The sequence below is a fragment of the Scylla paramamosain genome, chromosome 30 (genome assembly GCF_035594125.1).
Source record: "Scylla paramamosain isolate STU-SP2022 chromosome 30, ASM3559412v1, whole genome shotgun sequence".
NCBI classification, from domain to species: domain Eukaryota; kingdom Metazoa; phylum Arthropoda; class Malacostraca; order Decapoda; family Portunidae; genus Scylla; species Scylla paramamosain.
Window position 1 is genome coordinate 9,694,115 of NC_087180.1, and position 22,500 is coordinate 9,716,614.

General features: G+C 40.3%; 1 protein-coding gene across 9 annotated transcripts in view; it reads right to left on the bottom strand.

The window, feature by feature from the left end:
• Window positions 1-22,500, bottom strand: part of LOC135116241 (uncharacterized) — a 216,213-nt gene that overhangs the window by 20,177 nt on the left and 173,536 nt on the right. For 8 of the 9 annotated variants that reach the window (XM_064033611.1, XM_064033609.1, XM_064033607.1 and 5 more), the window contains one exon: window positions 21,414-22,500. This exon is cut by the window's right edge and continues 30 nt beyond it. In XM_064033611.1, the coding sequence (XP_063889681.1) occupies window positions 22,216-22,500 (285 nt within the window). In that variant the 3' untranslated portion in view covers window positions 21,414-22,215. Of the gene's footprint in view, window positions 1-365; window positions 468-21,413 lie in introns of those variants that run through there. The other variant, XR_010276218.1, reaches the window with a different exon arrangement.

Here is a 22,500-nt window from a genome sequence, read left to right on the forward strand (position 1 = left end):
ATAATGATAATATATTTAGACATTCCCCAGAAGATAAAAGAGTGAAGAAAGAAATGTGAATAACTAAAACCCATGATGATATAATGGTAATATATTTAGACATTCCCCAGAAGATAAAAGAGTGAAGAAAGAAATGTGAATAACTAAAACCCATGATTACAGTTAAGAGTTCGTGAAGACAGCCAATTCTACTCAAAATGATCTTTGGTAAAAGTTACCGTTAATATCTGACGTTACTATAAGGAGGAAAACTCACCAAACAGAAAGGTTTAAAATAGCCACCCATTAAAAGATGGAGAATGTACACGTTACTTCAAAGAAAATGTTATTTGTTTGCAGTAACTAAAATAAACTTACACACTTACGTAATGTATGTAAAGATACGCACTGCCTCGGCGACTACCTCCATCTCCTGGATATCTGATCAGGGAATGCTTAAGTCTTCCAGTCTCTCTGCACAAGACTGACTGTAAGGACATAAAAAAAACATTAGAAAATAAGGGATGCTCCAAAAAGCCATCAGACCTACACGTGACTTACCGTGTAAGAGGCATACCTACCACTTTCATCTCTCTCTCTCTCTCTCTCTCTCTCTCTCTCTCTCTCTCTCTCTCTCTCTCTCTCTCTCTCTCTCTCTCACCCATAATTTTGTCTTATCTTTTTTCAGTTCCCTAATGACTCAGCATTAACATTATTACCGAGTCTATTACGTTAATCAATTACTCTATTTGAGAACATATTCCTTCCTGTCTCTTTTTTAATCTAACTTTATCAAGCACGAACCCTTTTATTTCTTAGCCTAACCTGATTACTGACACTACGAGAATATTAAACTTACTATAAGATATTACAGTGACGATAGCTGAATTATTATAGCTACAATTATTTTCCTCTTCACTTTAGGACTTACTTCTTACTTATACTTGGTGAGAAAAGAAAAAAAAAAGATGGAAGTTCATTGATTGATTAAAATATATACATGATAATAATGAAAGTTCACGCTTACGTTATAGGTATTCGATATTGACGGTAAAACCTACTTTAATGGACGTGTTTAATAGTAATGGAATTTTAGAAGGTTTTTGCACCTAGTAAATAAATGGTGGTGGTGGTGGTGGTGGTGTTGGTGGTGGCGGTGGTAACGGAGAAAAAAACATCAAATTAATTTCTTGCATTAGACGAGAAAGTTAATTTAAAAGTAAAGACAGCACTCTCCTAATTCTCTCTCTCTCTCTCTCTCTCTCTCTCTCTCTCTCTCTCTCTCTCTCTCTCTCTCTCTCTCTCTCTCTCTCTCTGTTGCTCTACTCACTCACAGCTAATTGTTTCCCAGTAAGGTCTCCCCGACACTTATTCAATTTTGCCCGCCACTCCGGCCCTCTCACCTTCCTCGTCCTCCCTGCCTGCGATGCCTTCCGGGGAGAGGAAGGAGTATGCAGTAAAAAGAAAGAAAAAAAAAAAAAACATGTTAATTGCCTTATATTTCTGAAATGCCTCAATGAACTCGTACCTACTAAGTTAATGTATCCTCGTAAATATCTCTAAGCATATAGTTAATTACATCTGATTCGTAAATGCGTCGATAAATATATACTCAGTTCATCGCAAACACCTCTTGGCAAAACACTTGCTTCCATTGGTATCTGCAGTCCGAATTTGCTTTTGCTAAGTCTTATGTTTTTTTGTTTTTTTTTTTGTAAGTGGTAAAAAGTTGGTAGATAGATTTAAAAGAAAAAAAAAAGCACTTTTCCTTCGCATCCTTCTTGTTCCTTTTATGGGAAAGACAAACAGCAAACATTTTCTTCTCATAATTTGTTTCTTGCCCTTCCTCTCCTACACTTAAAAATAAAGAAAAGAAAAGAAAAGAACTCACCATTTTCATTTTCTTTCAACCATGACATGCAACCATGGAAAGGTAAATCTGATTTTTTTTCTCTTTATTTCTGAATGATGGACGAGGGATTTCATTGGTCCTAAATAGGCAGGTTAAGGGGCGTGGCTTTCCCCACTTCCCTCCCCTTGTGCCTTGAGGTGAGGGCAGCTGTGGAGGAGTGTGGCTCAGACCGTCCTGCAGCCCTCACGTGGCCTTAGTACACTGACCTGCAGACTCGCCCACTAATATTTTGTTCCTCTAAGCCTGAGTTCACGTCCCCAGTCCAGCGCCCCAGTGTTACTCCTCCTGCCTTCTTTCTTTATCTATGAGCATCCGTCCAGTTTTGCGGTCACACACACACACACACACACACACACACACACACACACACACCACAGATGGTCCTTGCAACCTGGCAGGAGCAGTGTGTGTGTGTGTGTGTGTGTGTGTGTGTGTGTGTGTGTGTGTGTGTATGTGTCTTACGAAATAAACTATATTCTGCGTCACACCTTGAAGGGTAAACAAGCGAAAATATAAACAAACATTATTATCATCATCAGCAGCAGTGCACGGCGACACGTAACTTGTCCAAACTCTCTTCCCGGTTCATCAGTAGGTTAATCACGCGAGGCCAGGGCAGTGTTTGAGCCTCATTGTGAAGCAGTGAATCCTTGCTCCAGACGCTCTTCCGCCCGTCTGACTTCTTGCAAACTACAACTAATTGGCGTCTGTAGTTGTGTGCCACGACCTTACACGTCCTTCACACACACACACACTCACACACACACACACACACACACACCTGACCTAACCTAACCTAAACTTAACTAATCTAACCTAGTCTAACCTAACCAAACCTCACCGAAACTAATTTAATTTATCAAAAAGACAGAAACAGTTTTAGCGCAGTCTACAAGTCGTAATATTCCGCAGGCAAATTCATAGGAGGAAAACGCTACCACCACCACCACCACCACCACCACCACTAACATGAGTCGTTGTGGCAGGGAGGTGGACCATCTCGCCCCATCAGTCCTGTGGTTGGCTTCGTGCGGACCAATCTCGGGAAGGAACTCATATCGAATCTGATCAATTTCCCATCCCACCAACCATCGCTCAAGGTCCACTCCCCGCCACACCAAGCTGTTACCTGCGTTTTGGCTCCCCCCAGCCTCGCCCTGTCCTTGGCGGCACGAGGCACTAGGCACTCACACACACACACACACACACACACACACACACACACACACCTCTACTCTTTTCTCTCTCTCTCTCTCTCTCTCTCTCTCTCTCTCTCTCTCTCTCTCTCTCTCTCTCTCTCTCTCTCTCTCTCTCTCTCTCTCTCTCTCTCTCTCTCTCTCCAACGAAGGCACATTAATTTGTCACTAGGATAATATATGAAAATTCGAAAAAGAAATGCACCAATTATACAAGGTTGTCGAAATTTAATCAACATTCAAACACACACACACACACACACACACACACACACACACACACACACACACACACACACACACACACACGGAGCTTGACTTGGCATATTAAAAGGCTTTGTCATCATCACTCCCTTCGTGTTGGCAGGTCTATTTCGAGGCGATTATGATGGAGATACGATAGGGAGGGCGGGGAGGGTGCATGGTGGTATAAATACGTGGACAGAAGGAATTAAAAAGAAGGACAAAAGTTATGAAATATATTAATAATTAACTTCGTAACTTCCAGAAATAGAACAGTAGCTTTGAAAAACGTGCACGTGTATTTGTTTTTCTTAGGTACACAGAGCGGGTTGATGCATAAAATAGGGCAAAAAACACGAAGGAAAAGAGAAAAGATACTAGGAAACAAAAATCGCAACATACTCCGAACTACCCAAAGGAAAAGTCAATTTAACATGTAGTCGTGAAAGAATAAATAAAAAAGAAAGAAAGTAAGAGAACAGGAAAGAAGTGATGAAACAGAAAACGAAAAATCATAAAAAAAATTACAGGTTTCAACAGGTAAGAGAAAATATAAAAATGTATAAATGAATATACAATGGTTAAAGAAAATAAAGAAACACTACACACGAACTGACAAAAAAAAAAATAGAAAGAAAATAAGAATATATTACACACGAATTAGAAAGAAAACATAAAAAAAAGACAAAAATATACAGAAAGAAAAGACATTAATTAAAGAAAAAAATATTACACACGAATTAGAGGGAAAACATAAAAAAAATAAAAAGAGAACAATTAAATAAAAGAAGAGGTAAAAAGAAGACTGAGAATAAAAAAAATATAGAAAGAAGACATTAAGAAAAGGAAACTTTACATTTAAAATAAAGAAAAAAAAGATAAATAAATAAATAAAACACTGAAAATAACACAGTATCCCCAGTCACCTCACCTTTCAATCAGAGCACAAGTGTTAACAGGTGAGAAAAACATCAAATGGAGCAGAACACAGGTAGCAGCGCACCACAGGACATGTGAGTGAGAAGAGCCTGAGGGATCAATATACTAATTTGTTCTTATCCTGCGCCGTAATGAGCCAGTACATAAGGACCCAGCGCCCCTTCCCCCCATTTCCGTTCCCGATACCTATTTTTAGCCGGCTGATAGACGGAGGGTAATGAAGTAGGAGGCACTGGCGGGGCAGATCCGTGGGCGTAATTAACAGAATGATAGGCCGCTTCATATTGTCAGGGAGTAATGCGTAAGGAGACTCAATGCACGCCCAAACCCGCCCGTTACTGTGATCACGTTAATTATCACGTTAACAATGTAGTCTGTATCTGCGTGTCTGTTCCCCTCTCTCTCTCTCTCTCTCTCTCTCTCTCTCCTCTCTCTCTCTCTCCTCTCTCTCTCTCTCTCTGGGTTGTTTGAATACACGTCTAAAAAGCGTCAAATCGAAAGAAATTGTGGTGGTGTCTCGTGTGTGTTTATTATTTTAGTCTTCCAGCCACGCCCCATGTGTACCCCCTCACTTCTTCCTCCCCGGCGCATGCGAAAGAGAGAGAAAGAGAGCGAAAGAGAGACTAGAAAGTAAAGCCAAAGGTGCGTATTGGGATTTCTATATATGCATCGCTTTTTCTCTTCGGCACAGGCAGCGGCGAGATCAAAAGGCGAGACAGTCTTGATCAAAGCCTCGATACGCCAAATTGAAGTCCCAGTGATGCAACCTTCCAGGGCTCTGACACCAGGGCGCTATTGTGCTCGTGGGAAAGAGGCTCGTGCGGGGGCGGCATCAGGTGGCATCAACGAAGCAAGTGAACCAACACCCTTTGTCCTCACGCCCTCTAGCCTCCTGCCAGCTGGGTCGTGAGGCTGTGACAGGGGCGTATATGAAGGACGAAGAGGGGGGGCAGGAGGAGGAGGAAGGGGAAGGAATCACGGGCAAGGAATAGAAGGAGGAAAAGGTGCAGGATAATACTAGAAGGTACGCAGATGGTGGTGCTGGTAATGTGAGGGTTGTAATAATAGCAGAGAAAGTAACGCCCTCAGGTGCGCGTCCTAAGCTGTCTTAACACTGTGTGGGTGTTGCTGCTGTGAGGGCATCAGTGCCTGGCGGTGTTGTGTTGGCGTGTGTTGTCTCTCGGGAGTCCTGTTGTCGGTGTCTGCGTCACCACCGGGCATTCATCAACGCGTCCACGTAAAACAGTGGTGTAAAATATAATTGACATGCGAGAAGGAAACGAACGGAAGGTCTGGAGGAGAAATTTCGTGTCTCCTCGTCAATGAATTCACAACTCCCTTCAGCGCTCGCCTGTCACGATACAAGAGGGTGATTTGCATGTTATTGATTACTCCCCGGCGATAAGTTTCCCTATCATCCACTGCTGATGGACCTCATCACGGCCCATCGCTGTCTCGGGACGCGGCTCTGATGATGCAACGGACCACTTTCCTCTCCAGAATGCTTCGCTATCACGCCATCGTTTGGTTTCCTCGGAGACATTTATTTTTCACGTCTCTGCGCAGGTCCTGAGGCTGGGGATGCGGCTATAAAAAGTATAAAAAGTGCTACTCACGCAACCTTTGCCTTTGGGAGAAAGTTTCATTGAATAGCTTCGGACATGCACCTCGAGGCCGCTCCTGGCTGGCTCAGTTTGCCACCAACGCTCCTCTGTGATCGATACATTTTGGTTACCTGTTTACTGACGTCAGCACGTCAGCCAAGGGAAGGAGCGCACCTGTTATCATACATACACAAAGTACACTTCACTGCTAGCGGCTCGATACTTCCAGCATAGAAGGAAAGCATAATGGAGGCTACTTCACGTTAATTCTTTTGGCGGGGGAACTAAGGACCTGCGGCGGTACTGTTGATGCACACTGGTAAAGAGACAGATTTTGACTCAAGGAAGAGTTGACTATACGTAACGTCACATACTTAAATGCACTACATCATTTCTTCACTTGAGTCAGACTATTATGGCAGCAGAAAGAAGAAAAAGTAATGCAGCATTTGAGTCACCACATCCTCCTCATCCATATGCTCCTCTGGGTCGCGCAGATCGATCAATGTATTAAGGACTGCACGATCGATCCTGTCTCGCGGCAGTTTCTGAGTGGGACAGACAGGGCAGGGAGAGGCTCTTACGACCGTACTTCTACACATTATAGTTTCTCAGACTACTTTCAAAGGCTAGCATAAGCGATTAATCGAATTTCCACTTGTTTTTTCTCTATTGATGATGCAGAATGCTTATTAAACCGTCACACAAATTACAGAAACATCGTTAGAAACCCCGCCTTCCTTGCACTGGGGGATGGTAAAGATGACGGAGACAAGACGCTAAAGTGTTGAAGAAAATCGACCCTATTCGTAATTCCAGCAGGTGCCATGACCTCGCTGTTGTGGCGTAATAACTTCATCAATTGTCCTCCTGCTCCTTCTAATTCTCTCCGGTTGGACCCTCGCTGTCCTCCATCCATGAGCCGCCCCTGACCACGGCCATCTATACCAGACGACTTTCTATATACCAAGTGTTGTGCCTCCGTCAGCTCCGATTCCTCCACGACCTCCCTTGCTGGACCCCCCTCCCCCCCACCACGCTGCGGCAGCATTGCGCATGGGGCCGCGTTGCTAGGCTCGGAGGCAATATTGAAGGTGGAATGTTGATAATAAGACACTTACCTTTGAGTTACCTCCGTGTTTGATATCGTTTATTAGTCCGTGTTTTCGTTTCTTCGTGTGTTTATTTATTTATTTAGTTAGTTAGTTATGTAGATAGTTATTTAGTTAGTCAGCTTGTTAGTTATTTTGCATTTTCATTTGCTGTCACATTTCTCTGTCTTTTGTTGATTACTGTGCATATTTCTTTCTTATCCACACTTTCTCAGGTCATTTCATTGTTATTTTTTCTCTCGCTTGTTCTCATATTCATTAAGTTATGATATTTTACACATTAATTTGCCATCACAATTAAATGGTTTTCGTTTCCCTGTACGTAATGTAACCTACTTTCATTCAGACTCGCGCACTGAACACATCTATCCCTCGTCCCTCATCACTGTGCATTAAGGAAAAAAAAAAAAAAAAAAAAAATTAATTACTCCTGTTCAAGGTAGGCGAATTATTTCACTTTTTTCCCGTACACTCTGCCTCCCTCCACCCACTATCCACCCACCCATCCACCTCACCTCTAAACCCCAACAAGAGGTCCACATGTGTCCTCGCCGAGTAAAAACCTTTGACGTCGACAAAAATTACACTCCTTCAACAATTTTCCCTTCAACAGTTACTGAGAATTACCTAGAACAGACCATGAAATTTCCCCTGTTCGCTTTACTTTACCTGTGTTATATAAAAGACCATATTCCCTCTTATTTAGTACTATACACTATTATGTCCCCCTGCTGCGCCTCCTTCAGCCTCCTTTAGCCTCTCCCCGCCCTACAGACACAGTCGAGGCGCGCTGCTAAGGTGGAGGGAACGTCATATCACGCGGAGATGAGAAAGCTTGGAGGGAGACCAGCACAAAAGGAAAGATATCATACCCCCTTTCCTTTCTTCTCTCGTAGGTGACAGGGAGAGAGAGAGAGAGAGAGAGAGAGAGAGAGAGAGAGAGAGAGAGAGGAGAGAGAGAGAGAGAGAGAGAGAGAGGAGAGAGAGAGAGAGGAGAGAGAGAGAGAGAGAGGAGAGAGAGAGAGAGAGAGAGAGAGAGAGAGAGAGAGAGAGAGAGAGAGAGAGAGAGAGAATAAGACGGAAAGTTGAAAAAGGGACTGTATGTTTACCTTTAAGAAGTTTACATATTTTTTTGTGTGTGTGTGTGTGTGTGTGTGTGTGTGTGTGTGTGTGTGTGTGTGTGTGTGTGTGTGTGTGTGTGTGTGTGTGTGTGTGTGTGTGTGTGTGTGTGTATGCGCGCGCTGAACGTCGCTGCAAAAAAGGTACTGGAGACGTGGGAATATTTTAGCCCTGTCGTCTCTCGCTGCCTTAATCCTCTCACACGTACTCGGAGCCTTGAATCGCCCTTCTTCCCCTCATTTCTATAATCCTTCTTCTCTAATCCGTCTTGTCTGTCTGTCTGTCTGTCCGTCTGTCTGTCAGTCTGTCTGTCTATTTGTCTGTCTGTCTATTTGCTTGTCTCTCTACTTGTTTGTCTGTCTGTGTATTTGTTTGTCTGTCTGTGTATTTGTTTGTCTGTCCATTTGTTTGTCTATCTGTCTGTCTATTTGTCTGTCTGTCTATTTGTTTGTCTGTCTATTTGTTTGTCTGTCTGTCTGTCTATTTGTTTGTCTGTCTATTTGTTTGTCTGTCTGTCTGTCTATTTGTCTGTCTGTCTATTTGTTTGTCTGTCTATTTGTTTGTCTGTCTGTCTGTCTATTTGTCTGTCTGTCTGTCTGTCTATTTGTTTGTCTGTCTGTTTGCCTGTGTGTGTACGAATCTCTCTCTCTCTCTCTCTCTCTCTCTCTCTCTCTCTCTCTCTCTCTCTCTCTCTCTCTCTCTCTCTCTCTCGTGTTCAAATCTTTTCCTCTCTCTTTCCAGTCTCTTCCTCTCTCCCAGTCTCTCTTTTAGTCTCTCATTCTCTTCGAATCCCATTTTCTCGCACTCTTCCTCTTTTCTAGTCTCTCCTTCTTCAATTATCCTTTTATTTCAGTCTTTGTTTTTCAGTCTCCTTCATTTTCAGTCTCTTTTTCCAGTCTTTTTTTTCTAGTCTCTCTCTCTCTTACAGCCCCACCTCTTCAGTCTCTCTCATCTCCAGTCTACCTCTATTCCAGTCTTCTCTTACAGTCTCCACCTGTTCCAGTCTCCCTCTGTTCCAGTCTCCCTCTTTCCCAATGTCCTCTTCCAGTTTCCCTTTTCTCCAGTCTCAATTTGTTCCAGTTTTTTTCTTCCAGTCTCCTTTTGTTTCCCCTCTCTTTTAGCCTTCCATTCTAGTCTCCCTCTGTTCCAGCCCCCTCTCTCTCTCTGTCTCTCTCCTAGTCTCCCCTACCCTCTGTTCCAGCTCTCTCTCTCTCTCTCAGTCTCTCCCCCTATATCATTCTTGCAAAACTAAGAACGCGAGGAAACTTTATGGTCGGTAGATGGGCGTTGCTCTTCCCTGCTCCTGACAACTCGGCTGTGAGAAATGGTAAAAAGAGACCCCGGAGTGACAGCCGCCCCTTGCCACCACCCGTGAATGCGCTCGTATACATGGCAGGTTCAGACGGAGGGGCACCGCGACGAAAGGTTTAAGTTACTTTGTCCGAGTGTCTTTGTTTTGCAGGAAGGTATGGAGCATCTGAGGCACCTGGTGAGATACATGAGGGCTTCTGCGAGGGATTGACACCTTAGCCGTGAACTCTGAGGGTGAGTGAGAGGGTGAGTGAGAGGGGAGGAGTGTACAAGTGGAGATACTTCAGAATGGAAATACGAAAATATCACAAGGGTATGAGGGTGGGAGGACTGGAATAGTATTTCAACTTAATATACAAACAAAATGCACATGCAAGTAAACAAGCACGGAAAAAACAACAACGGTAAAGAAATACATGAAAAAAAAACGAGAATTTAAACACATACAACTCAAATGAAAGAAAAACTGTGAATAAAAATATCTTGAAACGAGGGTAAAGCAATTAAAGATTTAGAAATGCATCCTGAACGTCTTACAAGGAGGAGGAGGAGGAGGAGAAGGAGGAGGAGGAGGAGGAGGAGGAGGAGGAAGAAAAAGAAGAAGAAGAAGAGAAAGTGGAGGAGGAGGAGGAGGAGGAGGAGGAGGAGGAGAGGGGTAAGCTGCATCCGCCAGTGTATTGTTCCTGAGGTCGTAAGGCGATTAGCTGGGCACACACCGCAAGGCACTGCAAAAATGTCCCGGCAAAGCTTATTACGCCCTGCTGATGATGCTCCGGGAAAAGAGAGAGACCGGAAACCAAAGGACACAAAAAATAAAAAAGAAGAAAAAGCGGTGAAATGTGGTCGCTCGTAAAAAGGTGAAATGTGGACACTCATAAACGAAAAAAAAGGTAGGAAAGAGGGAGACAGATGATAAATTTAGGTAAGACAAATGGAGGGACTGCAAAAGGAGACACATGGCAACCTTAAAGGAAGAAAAACGGGATGTTTGGAAATAACGAATGGGATACTAAAGGAGAAACAAAAGTAGGCAGCAAAAAGTGTGTGGATAAATATAAAAGGGAAGGAAGAAAAGGAAAATGCTGGGAGTTCACAACAAAGGAACGTACACAAGGAGCAAGGAAAAAAAAATGGAAATTTAAAAAAGTGAAAAAGAAACGAAGAGAGAAAATGAGAAAAGAGAATACCTAAAACGTACATAAAAAAAACACACACACAAATACGGACACTAAAGAGCCTAAATGTACACAAAAAATAAAAATACAAATAAGAAAACAAATGAGCTCCAGAAAAAAAATGGACGAATGGGAAGGTTAAGCAAAAAAAAAAAAAAGAATAGAAATAAGAAAAAGAAAAAAGGAAACAAAAAAAAAAAAAAAACAGAAAACAATAAAACACACCTTTTACATACGTGCATTAGACACATAATAATTCCCTTGACAAGTCTTTAATGAATTCCGCCATCAATGCTGCACTGAGCTTGCTACTAATGACCACTTTACTATTAAAACTAAACCCCCGCTGGAATAAACATGAGACAAACGAGAACAATGAAGCAATTTCCTTAATGCTCTCACTAAGGAAACGTGGAATTTACTCTTTTCTGTGGACGAGCAACAGAAACGATCACAACTCCTCCTCCTCCTCCTCCTCCTCCTCCTTCTTCTTCGTTTTCCTCTTCTTCTTCTTCTTCATTTTTTCTTCTTCTTCTTCTTCTTTTTCTTCTTCTTCTTCTCCTCCTCCTCCTCCTCCTCCTCCTCCTCCTCCTCCTCCTCCTCCTCCTCCTCCTCCTACTTCTTCTTCTACTTCCTTCTTCTTCACCTTCTCTTTCTCCTTTTCTTTTTTTCCTCTTCTCCTCCTCCTTTCGCCGTTCCCCTAGAGTCAAGGGTTGGCGCCATGGACAGTACGATTCTCCTCCAGCTGTTTCTTTGCCTTGTGTCTTTCTCTGTGACTCCCATCCTTTGCAGTTCTAGCGTAATTCCGTCCCTCGATCTCACTCTGTCTTTCCCTTGATCTTCTTCCTTCAGCCCTCCCACAACCACGACTCCTACCGTCAAAACGCAGCACCGTCAACCGGTACCTCATCAACCCTGCGCTGCCAACAAGGGTCCCCTCATCAGCTATGCACGAGTGAACCGCCGCATACTGTCCAGGTAAGGGTAAAAAATTAACTTCTGGGCGGGACACGAGGACAAAAGGGAAGGCACTGAGGAAAGAAATGGACGGGGGGAACATGACACGTAGAACACAGGGATAGGATACAGGGAGGGAAATACAGTGTGGTTGTAAAGGAAAGGGAAGAGGGGAGGGATAAAGGAAAGAGAGGTAAAGAGAGAGGGAGAGAAGAGGGATAGCTAAGAATGAGAGGAAACAAGAACACGAAGAAACACATAGGCGTGTGATACATGAAAATACGCTGCGATTATGGATAAAGGAAAGAGAAGAAAAGAAAACAAGGACAACAAGAGGAATATAAGTTGAATGCAGTGAAAGAGAAGGAATGAGGAATAACTAAGGAAGGAAAGGAAACAAGAACATCAAGAAGAACGTACGGAGCAGAACACAAAAAAAATATAGTGATAATTGAGGAAAGAGGAGGAAGGAGAGATAAAGGAAAAAAAAAATAAAGAGGCACAACTAACGAAGTGAAGGAAACAAGAACACGAATTAGAAGGTAAGGGAAAGAATACAGGAAATAAAGTGTGGCGTAAAAGAAGATGGAAGAGAAATTACTGATGAATAAGAGGAGATCAAAACAGGAAGATGAACGGAGAGATGGGATACAGGAAAAGAGAAGAATGTAAGAAGAATTGAGGAAAGAGAGGAAAAAAGGACATGAAAAGAACGTAATGGTGAAATGCAGGTAACTAGACTAAAAGAAAGAGAAGGAGAGGGATAATTGACGAAGACAAGAGAACAAGGACGAGGAAAGGAAAGGAGGGATGGGAAACAAGGAAATAAGAAAAAAGAAGAAAGAAGGAACAAGCAAGGAAGAGAAGAATACGAGAAAGAACAGGAGAGAATAAATGAAGGGAAATGCAGCTAAATTATGGATAAAGGAAAGACAAAACAGAAGAGAAAAATAAAGAAGAGGAAACAAGAAAATGAAGAGGAGCTGAGGGATGGAATACAGAAAATTCAGATCACTTATGGAAGGAGGGAAGAGAAAGAAGAAAGGAGAACTAAAGAAGAAGGAAACATCAAAGGAAAAGAACACAAAGGAAGTTGTGGAATAGAAGTAAATACAAAATGGCTATTGAAAAGGGAAAAACGAAGAAGGAAGGATAAGTGAAAAAAGAAGAGGAAATAAGAGAACACGGAGAAGAAAGGAGGAATAACTGAAGATCAGGAAAGAAACGGCAGATAGGAAGGGAAAAGAGAACATGAAATACGTGGAAACTTAGCGCCGCTATGAATAAAGGAAAGAAAAAGGAAAGAAGGATAATTAAAGAAGAAGAGAAAACAGCTAGAAAAATTAAATGAAATGAATGAAACAAAGAAATAGAGAAAGATTATAGGTAAAAGGAAGGAAATAAGTGGCAGGTGAGAGAGAGAAAAAATATGTACGTGAAGAGAAAAGAAAGAATGAAAGGAAGAAAACAGGGAAGAAGAAAATGGAAGAATGGAATAAAACGAAATGCAGTGAGATTATGGACAGAGAAAATTAAAGTGGAGAGATAGATGAAGAAAAGAAAAAGGAAGAGAAAATAACCAGCGAGAAGAGTGAAACGAGGAAAAACAAAGACGAAAGAACAGAACAGAAGGAAATGCGATTATGAGAAAAAAGAAAAGTAAGGAAGAAGGAATAGGTTAAAAAAAGGAAAAAGAAAAAGATGAAGAAACAGAATACAAGAGATTTCGAGAGGAATAGGAGGTAGAGTAACAGAAAACAGGAAGAGGAAGCATGAGAGGAGAATGACAGAATGGGAAAGGCAAGGAAGGGAGAGAAAGGTAAGTTTAGAGGGAGGGAAGGAAGGAAAGCAGGGAAAGGAGGGGAGAGTTGCCAATTCGGAGATGAGACGCGAGGGATGTATCCGGGACGGGGAGAGTAACAGGGGCAAGAGGGGAGAGGAGAGGAGGGAGAGGAGGGAGAGGAGGGGAAGGGGAGGGAACAGGAAGGGAAGGATTGGCAGGACACCATGTCGATCTGGATTTAAATGGTGCAATATCTTTCTTTTATATATCAGCCTATAGACAAAATAATTGGATTAGTTCTCCTTTTTATGGCACATTTCACCTTCATCACCCCAACTTTTTAATACAGGAGAAAATGACAAAAAAAAAAAAAAAAATGAGACAAAAAATAAGCAAAGCTACTCACTTTTTTTTGGATAAAGGACCAGAAAAAACTGTGGAAAAAATATTAGTGTGTAAATACAAAAAAAAAAAAAAAAAAAAAAAAACGAAAAGAGGGGAAAAATAAAAGGGGATTATTGGGAGCATTTTGTTATTGGTACACGTATTGTCCAGGTTGTCAGGGGAACAGAATATATGAACGTGGCGCGTCCAATGCGTTTGATGGGAACAAAAGATACTAAATGAATCATCATGTTCAAAGGCATCAAATAAATTAATACAGAAATATAAAACTAGTACATAGGCAGCGACGAGAGAGAGAGAGAGAGAGAGAGAGAGAGAGAGAGAGAGAGAGAGAGAGAGAGAGAGAGAGAGAGAGAGAGAGAGAGAGAGAGAGAGAGAGAGAGAGAGAGAATGGAAGAAGCAAATGACATACAGGCAGACATCACTTCTGACACGTAAAACACACATGCACACGCACACACACACCCACCCACCCACCCCTACACACACACACACACACACGGTGATAAAAAAAAAACTTACACAAAAAGAAAGAGACAAATGAACAAACGAAATGGGACAAAAAACACACATACAAACAAAAGAAAAAAAAAACTGAAAAGTAGAACAAAACAAAACATGACGAAGACAAACTATGTACAAAAACAACTCACGCACAAACAGGCCAAAATACCCTCGTAACCCTGTACCCTAGCAGTAAGCCAGGTGAAAAGAAAACACCGGTACGGTACAGGTGCGTACAAGGAACACCTGCCGTGGCGTGGGAACACTTGACCTCACACGGCTCTCTCTTAATCTAGGTTAGAGGTGCGCGTCACGTCCGCCTATATTCCATGTTGACCCAAAGCCTTGCCGTCACTCAACTCTCGCGTTTTTATTCTCGACTCTGAAGCGCCGACACCTCCACGTTTTCACACGGCAAGCTATTTTGACTCCGGCCAGACGTTCCATTGATTGTTTCTCTGTTTCTCTGTGCTAGAGTCAGTGCAGAAAAGAATGACTAGAAATATACAAGGGATGAAAAATATTCCTTACGCGAGGAGTTTAAATGTTTCGAATTACATTTCTCAGAGAGGCTTAAATTAAAAATGGAATTTGACAGAGGTATTAAAGTTGCATAATGGACATGAAAAGGGTAACAAATAAAATCCTCAGGGTTTGTCATCAGAAGAGGACAGAAAATAACGAGTTCAAGCTTGATAAAGTTAGATTAAGAAAGAGATGGGAAGAAATTGGTTCTCAAATAGAGTGATAGGTGAATGGAATAGACTTAGTAATCAGGTGGTTAGTGCCGAGCCAATAGGGGGATGTTAAAGGAGACTGGACACATTCATGGATGGGGTGACAAGTGATACAGGGACTGGCAGGAGCAGGATTAATGGCTTCTTGCAGCTTCCCTTAGTTACTTATGTTTCTTAAGTTAATTTCCTTTACTGCCTCCCTCTGTTGCTCTTCAAACGCGACCCAATTATGCATGCGCGCGCGCGCACACACACACACACACACACACACACACACACACACACACACACACACACACACACACACACACACACACACACACACACACCACCCTCATATGTGCATGCCTCCGCCACACAAACGCACCCAATATTATTAATTATTAAGTTCGCAATCTCGTCACTTCAATTACCCAAAGCAACAAACGCAAACTTATTCCCAAACTTTATCCATCGCATCTTTTATTTCCAGGAAACAGCTGAGCCACACCTCCCCCCCGTTTCCCTTGCAGACCCCACCTCCCTCACTCCCTCTCACTAACCCACTAACCCCTGTTCTTCCCTCTTCCCTCTGCTCCTCCGACTTCCAAGTACTTCCCGTCCCTCCTCTCTTCCTTAATATACGAGTGTTTCTTCCCTCCCTTCATTTCCTTCATCGCCTCCTCCCTCCTCCTCCTCCTCGTCTTTGGAATGAGCATTACAGCGCGCCCGAATTAACAAACTTCGCTCTACTAATATAAATGAGAGAGAGAGAGAGAGAGAGAGAGAGAGAGAGAGAGAGAGAGAGAGAGAGAGAGAGAGAGAGAGAGAGAGAGAGAGAGAGAGAGAGAGAGAGAGAGAGAGAGAGAGAGAGAGAGAATGACTGATGATTGACAGACTGACAGACAAATAAAGGCACAAAAAAGGGACACACACACACACACACACACACACACACACACACACACACACACACACACACACACACACACACACAAACAGACAGACAGACAGGCAAAGACAGAAAAAGAGACGAATAAAAGCACAAAGAAGGAAGAGGAAAGAAGCAGAGAAAGAGAGAAGCAGAAAGAGAAACAGAGGAAGGAAGATGCTAAAATACATAGTGACACTCAGACAGACAACCAGCCAGCCTGCCAGACGGACGGACAGGCAGACAGATGGACAGACAGATGGTGTAAAGGATAGATGGAGACTGACAAGAGCTTAGAGGATTCGATTACTCTCAACCATTATCTTGTTGCGCGGCGATTGGACGGAGCTTACCTGAGGAGCCGCGTACCTGCTGGGGGGACGTGGACAGGTGGTAAATGAGTTCCACGAATGCAATTAAGACGAACGAACGCCGGTGGGTGATGGTGTGATGAACCTTGTAATATTAGTAGTAGTAGGAAATTATGTGTATATTTTAATTCTTTTCTCCTCCCTCTCCCCCTTTTTTTTTTTTTCAGTGGTTTGGTTTGTCGTTTCTAGTTTCTTTTTTGTCTTCTCTCCCTGCGTGTATGTAGTGGAGCAGGTTCAGAAGGAAGTTATTTAATGGCAGGTTATTATTAAGTCCCTGTGGCACGCATCTAACTTACCTGCTCTTCCTGTCCACACAAGTGCTATTGATTTTCACTTCCCGCCCACACATATGAACACAGTCTCCCCCCTTACTCATCCCCCACCTCTCTCTCTCTCTCTCTCTCTCTCTCTCTCTCTCTCTCTCTCTCTCTCTCTCTCTCTCTCTCTCTCTCACGAGCACACAGGTAGGATGTATCAATTTCGTAGCTCCTTCAGTACTTTACCCTTTAATAATACTACCATCCACAATTCATAAAGGAAAGTACTGTAGCTCCAGGCGACTACAGCCACAAGCCAGCCTGAAGCAGATGCCGTCGCGGTCAGTAGAGAAACATTCTGCATTCACTTCCACTGCTTGGCGTCTTCCTTCAACCTTTACCTCCTTTGATCTGCTGACAAACGCGCTCAAGGAACATAAAAACAAAATTTTCACAATATCAAAGGAATTACAGAAAAGGAAAAGGGTAAAAACACCAGAAACAGTGTGTATATGGTAACCGAACCTCTGAGTCTCACTGTATATCACAGTTATCACAAACACCAATCACTGAAAGGGAAAGTGGTAATAGGATAAAGGAGCGCTCAGTCTGTCCATCCTTCACACTTCAATTAGCCAGAAAGGAGGTCAGGAACATCACCCTCTCAGTACGACGGCATGAATTTAATTTCACCCTGGATGTCAACAGAGGATTCCAGGAAGCTTACAATGTTATCTTTGTGTAATGGAAAGCGTTAAAAATTATCTCTAGTTATTCATCCACTACAATGAAATTTATATTAGCTCTGTCCTGAAATGACCAAACCTAATCTAACCTAACAACTGGCGATTGCGCAAGTTTAGGAATCCGCTGCAGCAGTGAATGGGCTTAACAAATATTGCAATCATAGTGTTCAGAAAGCCATAAAAACTCTAAGTGCTGTTCTTTGTATTTTCTTATTTTTTCAGAGAGAGAGAGAGAGAGAGAGAGAGAGAGAGAGAGAGAGAGAGAGAGAGAGAGAGAGAGAGAGAGAGAGAGAGAGAGAGAGAGAGAGAGAGAGAGGAGGGTGGGCTAGCATTCACTTTCACTAAACGTGCCTTCCAGCCATAAAGGTCATAGGTGTCTTTAGGAAAGTTGTGCAAAACAGGAAGGCGTGAAAAAAGCAGGTCTAGGAGTGATTGGGCAAATTTCCGGAGAAGGACAAGAGCTAAAAAGGCCAACAAATCATTAGGCGGCAGTGGACGTGAGAAGCGACGAGGAAGACTAGGGAGACGAGGAAGACGAGGAGGGCTTCCATGAGCACGGAACCAGAGGAGTGAGTATCATTATTTTTGTTGTTTTGGCATCATTACGGTCATTATGGTGGTGTTCTCCAGCACGACAACACTCCGGGGGCCTCAAGGGCAGGGTGTTTTCTGTCCCACCACTAAAAATGAGCACTCTTAATGCAATCATAAGTCTGTAATGTCCAATATGTCAAAGCATTCGTGTGTCTGTTTCTTTGCCTGCTTTTATTGCTTGGTTTCTTTTGCATGTCCTTAAGGAATATTTTAGTGCATCTAATTGGACTGCTGCGCTAATACTTCCGAGAGATATTATTCACTCGTGATGAATGAATGAAATAATAAATAAAATGAATGATCATACCAAAAAATATGGAAAGAAATAATTAGATTGATAAGAAATGTGGAGAAAATAAATAATCAAATAAATGAAAAAAATAACAAATAGATAATAAATGCATAAGTCTTGTGACCCTACATGAAGCAGTATATTACACAAGGAAGAAACTCGAAATGAAGAAAGGAGAAGTAAAGAAGGAAGAAAGAAGAAAAGAAGAAGAAAGAGAGAATAAAGGAAGAAAGAAGAAAGCAGAATAAATAAGAGGAGCTGAGAAGTGAAGCAATCGTGAAAGCCACGTGACAGCCACATGAAAGGGAAAATTAAGTCAGCCATGTGAAAGGGAAGTTAAATAAGTTGTTATTATTGGTATTATAGTTTGGTAAACACCATTACAGATATTACAGAGATAATGGAGTGAAGGAAAAAGATTATTTAATGGACATAACTATTTTAACTGAGGTAACCATAGGAATCTGGAAGAGTATGATCCTGATCAATAATACCGGAGTCAGCGACTGAATCTGATATCACCTCGTGGGGGAGAGTGATACAGAAAACGTATATTAATCAGTAATAAAGAAAGGAAAAAAAATAAATAATTGTTCTCAGTTGCCAAGTGGAGTTGATTTTAAGAGAACACGATATTAATGGAACTTTATGTTGTTCATTTGATGTATAAAGGATGATTCATTAATTAAAAATTATGATATATGATGATGATATGTACGATAAATGATGAGGTATGTACGAAAATATGTCGAGATATATTCGTTGCGAGGAGAATTGTATGAAATATCGTGAGTTATATTGCGAGGTAGAAAATGTTTTGTTAAAATTGATAAAACTGAGCCCGTGGATAAAACGTGAAAGCGTACATTATGTGATGTGCAGGCGTTGTAAACTACGAGTATACTTGAAATTAATAAATGTTACCAAAGAAAGTAGTTTAAAGCCGTATACCGTATATAGCCGTAGCTTTAGTTAATTATTCAAGAAATAATCTGAAGGGAGACAATTATAATATGAAGGACACTGTAGCTGTTGGAACAGTGCTGGTACAAACAACTACTCGTACATGGTTGTCACCTGGATCCTGACACACAACACGTACCCAGGGAAGAAGTGTAAGTTTTATATTAATGCCTCAAGGAGATGTACATACAGTAAACTGTGAAAATTATACTGAAGTGAATATCTGAATATACTGAATGAGAATATATATAATAATTGGTGCAGTTTACTAGTGAAAGAAGATATATTAATGTGTGTGATGAGATCGATAAATATGAAAATTCATTAGTACTATAGTGTTGAGGATAAACATTTACAGGAAGAGGTGAAGGAATATAGGACATAAAAAAAGTGTATGAGAAGAGATGAAGGAATTATAGAGCATATAGAAAGTATAAATACATGGGAAGAGATGAAACAAATGTAAAGTGGATATAGATTATAAATATGTCATGGATCATAGTAATAATACATTGATTTGGAAGCGCAACATTTTTTTATCTTTATTTTGTATAGTAGAATAGATACTTATAAATATTTTGATTCAGTTTATGTCATAAGTTCAGACATCTAAGGAATTAATTTTCAATATAATGACCAGATAAGCTTAAAAAAATTCTAGTTAGTAACTAAAGAACGTCAGAATTGTAGTCATCAATTAGTTCAGCTATTCAGACGAGTGAATTGGGTAACTGTGTTGATTCCTGAGGATGGATGTGTGATGGGAGGACAGCTTGATGGTCAGTTTATAGCAAGTAAACCCATTCTGAAACAATGCCATTAATTAAGGGGAATATGATGATAAAAATAATCATAAATATAATAATTAAAATAATGATAATAATAGTAAGGGTAATAATGGTAATAAGAATGATAATGATGTTATAATGATAATAATAATAATAATAATAATAAGGATAATAGTAATAATAATAATTTTAATAATAATAATAATAATAATAATAATAATAATAATAATAATAATAATAATAATAATAATAATAATAAAATAATGGTGATAATGATGATGATGATGATAGCGGCATTAATATTTGTGATCCAAACAGATAATAATGAATAATAATTATGATACTGAAAAACTGATTAATTGAAGAAAACATAGGCAAAGAGGTAGAAATTGATGAATGAGCAATATTGAAGCCTTATTTAAAGAAAAAAGTGAGGATATATTGATGTGATTATGTAGTAAAAATATATACATTAATTATGAATGAGATTACATATGGACGTGAGCAATTAGAAGAGAAAATAAAGATTAATGAAACAAAAAAAATAAATAAATAAATAGCGTTTGGAAAAATATACATGTTGAAGAATTGTAGGAAAAAAAAAAAATATATATATATATAGTGATATATGAAGAGTTATGTATGTTGTGAAAAATATGAGTCGATGGAAACTGATATATGAGAAATTTCGTAGGAACATATGTATTAGAGAAAATATCGAAGACTGATGAATAAAAATGGTAAAGATCTTGGCTTATTAAATTGATTATTGAGATGAAAATATACAAGGCTGTTGAAGTTGAAGAGGCTATAAGAAGTTATATAATGTGTGTTCCTGAAGAGGTGAGTAATTATTATGATATTGAAGGTTGAGTAGGGATGAGAAAATATGTAGTGGAAAATATGAAGAGTATCAGTAATTGAAGTCGAATTTGAATAAGCACAAATTAACAATATAGGAAAATAAAACTTGTTGGATGAGGTAGATGAATATGAGTTATATAGTTTGATAAATAGACGAGTCTGACATAATTGATCCTTGTGTACGTTAATTGCACTTACCTAACTTGCCCACTTCGTGCCAACCTAGAAACATAGTTGTGTACAAGCTACTTCAGCTGAGCGTCAATTTTTTTTTTTTTTTCTAATCAGGAATTGGAAGGTTTAGGAAATATTATGCAAATTTTTGTCTGGGGATTCGTCGATTCCGAAGAACCATCAAATGGGTTAATCTATAATTGAGTGAGGAACCGAAAACGTTCCCTCCAGGAATATATATATATATATATATATATATATATATATATATATATATATATATATATATATATATATATATATATATATATATATATATATATATATATATATATATATATATATATATATATATATATATATATATTATATATATATATATATATATATATATATATATATATATATATATATATATATATATATATATATATATATATATATATATATATATATATATATATATATATATGAACAGTTTCTTTTTCCTCGTATACTACGAACTTTGGAAATTGCTACCTTGCATTGGTGAATTATTGAAATAAATCGTATATACGATGATGCAAGACAGTAACATGACTCACTGATGGTACAATTACTTAGGTTGAAATTCGCTGAATATTTAGCAGGGTTTTAGTCTATTGCAGCAATTCGTATTAATCGCAGTGTATCATCTAAAACCATTGTCGGAAGTATTGTTCCAACAGGGTTTAATAGCGATGGATAATGACTTCAATTAAAGTATAACAATCCATTTTAACGAGTGGATGAATTAATGAGGATCCAGATCGAGAGAATCCGTACTTCCGGAACAAAGCCTTGTCAATCCGCTTCTTTTGCTGAAATGTCAGTATGCGTTTGACCAATATTGTACTTTTCTCAGTGTTGCTTTCTATTTACTTCGACACCATACAAGATATTATTTCCTCCTAAATGTTATGAAAAGTTTAAAGGAATCTGATATTGGTATTGTATAATTTTTCACTGCATTACTTGAGCTCCAACTTACTGCTTTAGAGTAATTCTTGTTGACACCATTCTGATGCCTGCAAGATCATCTCCTTGTTTTACTTCTTTATATAAAAGATGCTGCCGTAGTGTATCTCTCCTCTGATAATATTGAAATAAACGAGGTTAAAACTCATTTCCTGGCTTATATTATGATATGACTGATTTCTGCTTGACATGCCCTCTTAATTATTTTGTATATTGGTAATATGCATTGCGGTAAAGTGGTTTCTCCACTAATTGCTGGTGTGCCCTCTTCCTGGTCCACTATGTTATATATGGTGAAATGCGTCCCCTCCCCAAGTCTGAAAACTCTGAATGGCTCCCTGTTCGTCTAATATATGGCTTCTTAGCTGAAAAGTATGGATACCCTGAACGGCACCGCCTGCACCAGGTGGACCGAGTACAAGTGATGGTTGACTGGTGGATGTTGCCGCTTTGCTGTCTACTGGGGCTCCCCTTGGGTGGTGAGGTTGTCCTGCATCTGTTGTTCCCGAACGGTGACCTTGACCCTGAACACCGACCCCTGTCCCGTCCACCCCCGACGAGGACAAGCT